Below are 9029 nucleotides of genomic sequence, written 5' to 3'. Positions count from 1 at the left end.
CGTCTCCAATACAGACGCGCTTCTTCGGTTTTGAGATACGGTTGTTCAAAACAGCTAACGTCCGGGCACGTTGAAGATGAAAATTTTTAGCGTAATCGGGGCGAAGAAATCGAAGAAGCGCGTCTATATTGGAGACGTTAAAAATTAGCGTAATTGGGGCACAGGGTCATTCAGGGCCCAATCCAGGGGTTCCCAAATTTATTCGAGACGCGCCTCCATTCGACCATAAAAAGAATCCGTCCGCGGGTGCCCCTCATCCTCCAGTCCAGATTTATTTATATATTGGTATTTGGTCGTATCGAGCAGTCTGGAATGTATCTTTTCAGGAATCGCAGGCTTTTTAATACTTCACAGATAACCCGCGTCCCCCGTTAAAGGTAATAGCGCCTCCCCTGGGGGAGGCACCCCCCACTTTGGGAACCCCTGTCCAATAAAATGGTGGAAAAAAAGCTTGTTTTTACAAGGGTTTAATCGATAATTTATTTTATGTTGTGTTCATTCACTTGGATTAAGCACTCAACTTGAGTGATATGTCTCTTCACTAGTCAAGTCAGATTGTTTTTGGTCGACGGCCGAGCGGCAGCGGCCATTTTGTTGTGCGATTTCTTGCGATTTGTGCTTTGTGGAATGTGGCATTTCAATTTGACGCTTGCGTGAATTTTGATGCCGGAATAGGTTTCTTTTACTGCTTCTACTTACTACACGATTGTACTAATAGATCTACATGTATTAATTTCTTTATGTAATCAGTAAGAGATAGTTTTTTGGTGATATAAGCGTTCTACTCCGATTTTTAGTAGTCAGTTTTATCATGGAAGGCCCACCAAGCCGTGGCTTTCGTGGCGGTGGACGCGGAGGTCCTCCAGGTCATATGCGAGGACGAGGAGGATTCGATATGCGGGGACGGTAAGTAGAACAATATCATAAGTTTACTGTTCAAATATTGTAGGTTAGGTCCTTGCTAATAGTGATGCCCAGTTTGTAGTCGGTGATTTGGTTTTTCATCTGCATTTTTGTGTAGGTATACATCGTTGTCATAGATAAGACTGTGGAATGTCAACTAAAAGTTTTGTGTCCCGTAGTGGCGGCGGTCCAGGAATGAGAGGTGGCCGCGGCGGCCCTCCGCGAGGGGGCATGGCACCACGTGGTGGACCGCGCGGTTTCCGCGGTGGCCCGATGCGAGGCGGCGGTGGTGACCGAGGCGGGCGCAGCTTCCCTCCTGGCCCTCAAGGTCCAGGCCCGCACCCAGTCCCCACTATTGAGTCCAGAGGTGCTCCTCCTCAAAGTAAGATTTTTAGTATCTTCATATGGATTCATTAATAATTTATTTTCTATTTATAATGCAACAGATATGGCAATTTTTTGGAATTCTCTGCCATACATGAACTCATGTTCAATAACATACTAGGGCTAAATATAACACTAAGACTAAACTTCCAGGAGGGTTCAATAACCGTGGAGGACCAGGTGGAATGAGAGGTCGTGGCGGAAGAGGTCGTGGTGATTTTGGACAGAGGGGAGATAGAGGAAGCGGCCGTGGTGGCATGCCAATGCGAGGTATGTAACCGATTTTATTGTGAAATTAAATAATGTCAGGTCTATTGTAAAGGTGTGTTGATAAACCAGTTGAGGCTACAGCAAAGTTATTTTTATTTTAGAAGATATTTTCACTGCTTTACATTTCACTAAAAATTCACATTAACTAGGTCGTGGGGGCCGTGGAGGTCCTGGTCAGGGTGGCCCGGGGCCGCAGGGCGGGCCGCCGTCTGGCCCCCCCAACATGGCGCCGCGTGGAGCGCCCGCCGGCGGCTCACACCAAGGAGCTCCGGCCCCACAGCAGCAAGCGCCCCCATTCAAGAGAGGAGGTGGTCCTCCACATGGTGGCCCTGGTGGACCACCGAAACGCGGACGGTAAGTTAATTCATAGTTAACGCCCGTATTCACAAACATTACTATTAGGTCTCACAGTGCGCGTGGATGCACAGGGTGACACACAAACCAATTACAGAGCTCTATTCAACGTTGTGCAATGTGCATTCAATTTGCTGCTTCACTTAAGCAAGCATCGTTTGTGAATACAGGCATGAGTTCCGGTCGCTGAGCAGATAGAATTTCGCACAATGACCCCGAGCTACCCATTCTTATCGCTCGCGCGTTATTATATTTCTGTCGCGCTCTCACACTCACTGTGCGACGGATGAGTGAGTAGCTTGGGGTCATTGTCCTTCAAGTTAAGTTTTTTTTTACTCCACTGATGTATAATCTATTGTGCAGATTTGATGGCCCGCGAGGAGGTGGCAGGCCATCACAGGGCGGATACCAGCAAGCCCAGCAGTCGCACAGCGCTCCACAACAGTCCAATGGCTATGGACCACCATCGTATGTACATTATCATTTCCCTACTAATCGCCATAAAAACGTTAAATAAATTTTAGTAATGAGTCAGACTAACATGGTTTATTATTAGCACACTTGCAACATAGTTTCCACAAGTAATGGTATCAAGTAAAATAAGCATTACTAATCCTACTAATATTGTAAATGCGTTTTTATATACTTCTGTTGGTGTGACTCGTTAATTACTCAGTAGCACCAATTTTACTTAAAAATGATGAACCTGAATCATGATAGGAATGTGCCGTCTGATACAAACATGACGATGTGATTATATCTGATAACAATTAAGTTCTATTAATTATTATTTTATGTACTTGTGCAGATAAATATACAGGAATGAACTTTTTCAGACACACTGGTTACCAGCCATATGAACCACCACAAGCGGATCCCTACTCTCAATCCTCATACAATAACAGTTCAAGGTATGTACCAAAGTTTAAACTACATTTTTATTTATTTAAAAAACAGCATGATGAGCCTCTCATATAGGAATTGCCGTCTGAAACACAAATGCAGATATTGTAGAAACTCTGAATCTTGTTTACTATTAGTATTATTTTTTGGAAGAGTATGAGATTTTTACATAAGATTTTTTTCTGCAGTTCATATCAGGGCAACAATTATTCTGCGCCCGCCCCAGCACAGGCCTCGAGCTACAACTCCAGTGGCTACGGCTCCGGGGGATACGGCTATTCCACTAGTGGTCAAGGTGGCTACGAAAACGATGCATATGGGTAAGTCAAATTTAGTTCATTGTCTTCATTGTGTGATCTTACTAATATTATAAACGCGTATGGATGTCTGGATGTTAACATGTATGTTACTCTTACACGCAAAAACTACTGAACGGATTTTGATGTAACTTTACAGTAATAGTATTATTGTTTATAGCCCAGAATAACATATAAGCTATAATTTATGATGATCTGTGACAAACTAAATTTCACGCGGGTGAAGCCGCGGGCTTAAGCTAGTATAAAAAAAATAAACTTATTGCTACAGTAATGTACATGCTTCACTTTTGTTTCAATACACATATCAAAGTATTTTAAATCTGTTACCCCCATGGAGCGGTTTTAAGCTTGATATCGTGACGCCTTAAGCCACGCCGATACACAGTCATGAGTCATGGAGATTTTATTGACTGGTCGTGTTACTTGACACATAAGTATGTGCCCTTTCAGTGATACTAATATCCTACTAATATTATAAAGGTGAAAGTTTGTGTGGATTTTGTTACTCTTTCACGCAAAAACTACTAAACGGATTTGGTTCAAACTTTACAGTATTATTATTTGTAACCCAGATTAACATATAGGCTATAATTTATGCGAATCTGTGGCACTAAATTTCACGCGGGTGAAGCCGCGAGCAAAAGCTAGTGTATCAATAAACCATTTTGTTTGTTTACTTAGCGGGGGCGCGGGAGGAGCAGGCGACACGGGCTACGGCGCGGGCGAGGCGGCGTACGGCGGCGCCGCGCCCGCCTACGACTCGTATTCGCAACCCTCCTACAACTCCTACCAGCAATCACAGCCGCAATATTCCAACAACTATGGTGGTAAGTACGGGAAATATTGAGCCCTAACACTTACCGACTACACAGTCATGTCAAACATATTCAGAAGTTAGTTTTAGTTAAAAGCTAGGAATTACTGTAGTGTATCGTTACTTATGTCGTGTCAGCATTTGTATGATTACACGAATTTTAGTAGGAAACCTTAGGTTACTGTAATTTATTACCATAATTACTAGGTATGATTATAGAATCATTATTAGTTTGCTGCAATAAACAATTCAGATACATCTGTATGTTTGAATGTGGTAAAAACTTAAAACAATCTTGCACATTGCAAGTATTTATTAGAACTAAATGATTAAACAAAGAAAAATGATATTATTTTATACTGCATAGTGATGATGCATAAGTAAGCAATATAGATCTATTTAAGAAAACAATGACAATGATTACTTTAATCAATCTAAAATTAGGTTTGTTCTAGTAACTTATATTATTTGAAATTAGTTATAAGTAGGTAAGTTTTTATAAATCAGTATTAACAAAATACAGAAATCTTCTATATAATTATTTGCATTACAGGCAGTTGGTGATCTGTTAAACTAAAACAGAATATGATTTGCATCTAATACCACACTCTCGAAATAAAAATAGCTGGATCAATTATATTGAAGCAATTACATTAAGAATTAAAGTTTATACATATGAGTGCTAGGTATGAATGAAGAATACACAAATTTCATGAACTGTAGGCAGAGATTGTGAAATGACAAGATTAGACTCCTTTTGACTTATTATGGGATGAAAATGTTTTAAGATTGTGTCCAGTGTGAAATTATAGTATTTAATGTTATATCTCAGTGACCAGGTTGTTTATTAAAACAGAATATTACACATTGTAATAAAATGCAAATTTTCTTATTGAAGTATGATGATGGTATAGGTAGGTACCAAAATGTTTTAATAGACACTAAGTTCGTAATAAACTTGTGAAAGATATATACTGTGTATAATTTTATTTGGTTGATAAAATCACATTTAATTTTCTCACGTAGTCACACGAAATGGTATGACAAATAGCTATTATTAAGGAAAATTAATAAATAATATTGAATATAAATTGAGTGTAAATTTATTTTTGTATGATTACAATCATACATTTTGGTTTAATACATATCCAGCTATCGTTATAAGTATGCCAATGTGTTGGCAAGGATATCTGATGGAATTCCAAGGTAATAATTTTGTGGTATTATTATAAATTCATAATTATTTAATATGACTAAAGTTGTGGTCACAGTAGCAAGATATTTAGAGATGCAGTTATAAGTTTAAAAATGGCATGAAATCCATTTTAGGCACATCACCTGCCTTTGACAGAATCATTTCACTAGCCTTTAGCCAATATTGGTTAACCTATCAGATATTTTTATTTATGGAGAATACTGATTTCAATTTAATATGTGATCGTCAGTTCTATGGCAATTATATCAAGAAAAAGCTCTTCCTGAGAGAACATTGTGCAGTTGCAGTACTAATAGTTTTTTGGTACATATTTATTACAAATGAGGAATATTTTTGGTACCTTTATAAAGTAACAGTATTAACATTTAAGACATAGTAAAGCATGACTAATAATTGGACATTCAATGTTTTCAGTACACTTTATGTAAAGGACGCAGAGAAATGCAGGTATTCAGGGTTGCCAACTTTAGGTAGGTGTGGTATAAAAGACATCCAGTAATTAATATATGATAATTTTTATACTTAATTTCGCAATCCAAAGTGTACAAAGTATTTAACAATATTCGCAGATTAATATCTGCTAGTAAGTAAAAAGTTAAAGAAAGAAACACATTATTTTAAGTTTCAATTGCAATAAAATACTACATAGGATTGTAGGTACTGTACTATGTACAGACGACAGCACATCAGACTATACATTTTCGTTGCAAAGTCGCCCTTATCGCAACTACGTAAGATACCACAGTGTTTACGTTGACGTGCTATCGACTGTACTAATATAAGTACATATTTAGATAGGTACCAGCTTTTGTAGGAAATGGACACTTCGTTTTAAATAAATGTTTGGAAAAACGATATACACAAGTTTATAAGATAATTTACAAAAAATTGTACCTACGTATCCCTTGATTGTTACCTGTTGTGTATGCCTTAATAAAGGTCACTGATTGACTAACTCACTCATTACGAAATTTCAAAAACTACCAGTGCTAGGAGTCGCGAATTTTTCATGGGGATTTCTTTTTAGAACATAGCTGCTCACTAAGACGGGATTTTGCAAAATTTAACCCCTAAGCGGGTAAAACGGGATCCACGCGTACAAAGTCGCGGGCGACCGCTAGTAAGTAAATAAAATGCTAACACTTAATGTATTGGCAATGATTATCTCACTATTCTGTGCTATGCACTAATATAATAATATTTAAAATATGAATAAGTTTGCTAAAACTGGGTTCATATTCCAAATGATGAAAAAACCTTTATGGTTTTATATTATGTAATTAGGTAGTTGTTCTGGCCCACATGAGATTTCTGTATCTCATTCGCGGAACCACAACATGATTAAGAACCACCTTTGGCATCTTAGTACCTGGCTTAATCAGACATTCCTACTTGTTATCGATATAAAGTATATTATCTACTAAAATTAGCCGTTAAGAATTGTGTCGCAAAAATATTGAGATTATGAGGCAAATATGAATGTTATTGTATATTACTTAATTATATTGAAAAGATTATAATTTTTAAGGCAAAACTAAGACTGAAACAATACCTAAAAGATGTTTCAATTCGTAAAGATCGTACTTACGTATTTTACTGTTATATCTGAAACATGTTCGTTGGCAACCCTGTACCTACCGACCTACCAATAAGAAGCGTGATATGGAAATAATATGATGGTTGATGGTAAATCGTAGTTGAGATAGTTACTGATGCAAACGATGATACTAATCATCATTAACAATGAAGCTCCAGTTATTTTCAGGTAACTTAATCTAAGGATTGAAGAAATATTATAATAATGGTAACAGATTACGTTGTACATACGATATTATGGTAACAGGTAATGATCATTTATATTTATTTTAAAGTAGGTATTAAAGTAAGATTTAAAAATCCACACAAGAACATGTACAGAAGTTCATATAGCTAATTATCTTATTTCATGAGAGCATCATTAATGATGTCACTATAAAGAACATAACATTACATAGTTTTAATTTTATTATAAATTAATTAAATCGAAAGGTTAATAATGATATAAACAGTATGAATATATCAATGATGACCATGAATGATACAAGATATCTTCAAATTAAAGGTTTTGTTGTATTAACACAACAAGTATAAACAAAATTATAAACGATGCGAAATAACTGATATAGGATAAGCTATCTATTATGGGTGATTCTGGTTCAAGCAAATCTATGAGGCCAAACAAATTGGCGTATACGCTAGTTTTCATTATAAATTGCTAAGTTAACAAACAGATGTTATTTTTTCGGTACCAGAATTACCCCATGTGAGGTTACTAATTAATAGAAAATAAGTTCCTGTGCAGTAGATTTAAATCAAATGGAACCGAGTAGGGTCAGTGCGCCAAAATATAAATTTTATACGGCAAGAAACGGTGGTAGGTGGTAACTGTATTATGTGTATGGTATACAGAAGTATTATAAGTAGGTAAAGAGTGTCCTTGCAGGTATACATAAAATGATAATAGGATAAGGACGAGCTTTATTGACACCATTAATATTTATGACATGGAAAGGATACAAAAGATAAGAAACAGCAGATGAAATATCAATAGCATAGGTTGCAATTCCGGTGTATTGACGTTTTTTCCGATAAATAATCACAAAAGTAGAATAATCATTTTGACTGCAAGAAATTTAGAAGAATAAGACGAACACAAACGGCAGGTATACAATTTGCAAATTTTGGACCAAGAGAAAGAAACAGTCATTCAAAGATAAAAGTGGCATATCGCTCATCTACTTACATACTGAATGACAGAAAAATTTACGCACTGACCCTACTTTTTACTAGAACAAAGTAATTAGATTTACATTGTAGAAACAAGCTTACATAATTATTCAAATAATCCCAGATAGTACACAGGAATAGAACTACTAATTGCACACGCAGATTTACAATTCACTGCCACTGCAAATTCTAGTCAATGATTTAATATTATTCATTAACTAGAATTAGTGGTGGTTGTATGTGTTTCAGGCAACTGTTTTAAATATTTGTTTAATTTTCAGAATATGGATAAAATATCCTGATGAAGTCTTTGAGTGAAATTAAGGACTTGTTGTGAAATGCTGCAGCGATTAGCCGTGATAGTAAGGTATGTAATTTCAAAAAGCCAAAATCAAAATTGTTCACTTGTTTAGACCAAAGAATTAGTTTAGTTAATTATCCTTGAAATATTTAACCATTGTCATGATCTCGCATCGATAGCGCCAATTAAATGAATTTTGCAAAGTAGGCCTGTGGACACTACTACATATTTGAACAGCCAACTACCGCTTTATCATAAAGCCTACTAAGTACTGCTTTATTATCCATGATGAGCACAGACTGTATGTAATAAAACTAGTTTGCCTTATGATGGTGGTCACAACTGATGACGCTGAATTTTGATGACGATTGATACAGAATATAACAAATAGTAGATGAAATCTTGTAGGATAGGAAGAACTTACATTGTCTGATTTGATTTTTATTTTTCAGGTACTCTTCAAAATCCAGTCGAAGTGCTTTACAGAAACGCGATGCCATGTTTCCGAAACAATAGTCTCGACTTTTGTTTGTTATTTTGTTGAATAAATGATAATGACTTATATCAGTGTATATTTATTTATAATTATCACATGTTAAGCCAAGGCGCAGACCGTGTAATGTACTGACTGATCAACTGCCCGACTGAACTATCGGCCGACGAAAAATCGATGGTCTGCGCCTAGGCCTAGTGTAGGATAACTAAGATACTTTTTCACGCAAAAACTAGTACTGAACGAATTTTGATGAAACATTAATCTAGCTATGATCTATGCCAAATTGCCAAGGCCCTTATGAT

At 36.6% G+C, this 9029-nt stretch overlaps 1 protein-coding gene across 3 annotated transcripts; it reads left to right on the top strand.

Annotated features, from left to right (window-relative positions):
• The first annotated feature begins 496 nt into the window (after positions 1-496).
• Positions 497-8793, top strand: LOC135082164 (RNA-binding protein EWS-like). 3 transcript variants are annotated; one of them, XR_010259365.1, is made up of 10 exons: positions 497-906; positions 1083-1285; positions 1441-1557; positions 1707-1911; positions 2275-2379; positions 2748-2822; positions 3003-3134; positions 3816-3961; positions 8212-8297; positions 8684-8793. XR_010259365.1 is itself a non-coding variant. In XM_063976942.1 (9 exons), the coding sequence occupies exons 1-9, from the start codon at positions 812-814 to the stop codon at positions 4510-4512; spliced, it is 1089 nt and encodes a 362-aa protein (XP_063833012.1). In that variant the 5' UTR covers positions 506-811; the 3' UTR covers positions 4513-4918. The 3 variants fall into 3 exon arrangements, 2 of the variants coding, with proteins under 2 accessions (XP_063833005.1, XP_063833012.1); XM_063976942.1 differs by lacking the exons at positions 8212-8297; positions 8684-8793 and adding an exon at positions 4502-4918 and having other exon boundaries at positions 506-906; XM_063976935.1 differs by lacking the exons at positions 8212-8297; positions 8684-8793 and having other exon boundaries at positions 498-906; positions 3816-4918.
• Positions 8794-9029: the final 236 nt, after the last annotated feature.

The sequence above is a fragment of the Ostrinia nubilalis genome, chromosome 2, assembly GCF_963855985.1.
Source record: "Ostrinia nubilalis chromosome 2, ilOstNubi1.1, whole genome shotgun sequence".
Taxonomy (NCBI): domain Eukaryota; kingdom Metazoa; phylum Arthropoda; class Insecta; order Lepidoptera; family Crambidae; genus Ostrinia; species Ostrinia nubilalis.
The sequence above is the reverse complement of the archived record's forward strand: the minus strand, read 5'-3'. Positions and strand labels throughout refer to the sequence as shown.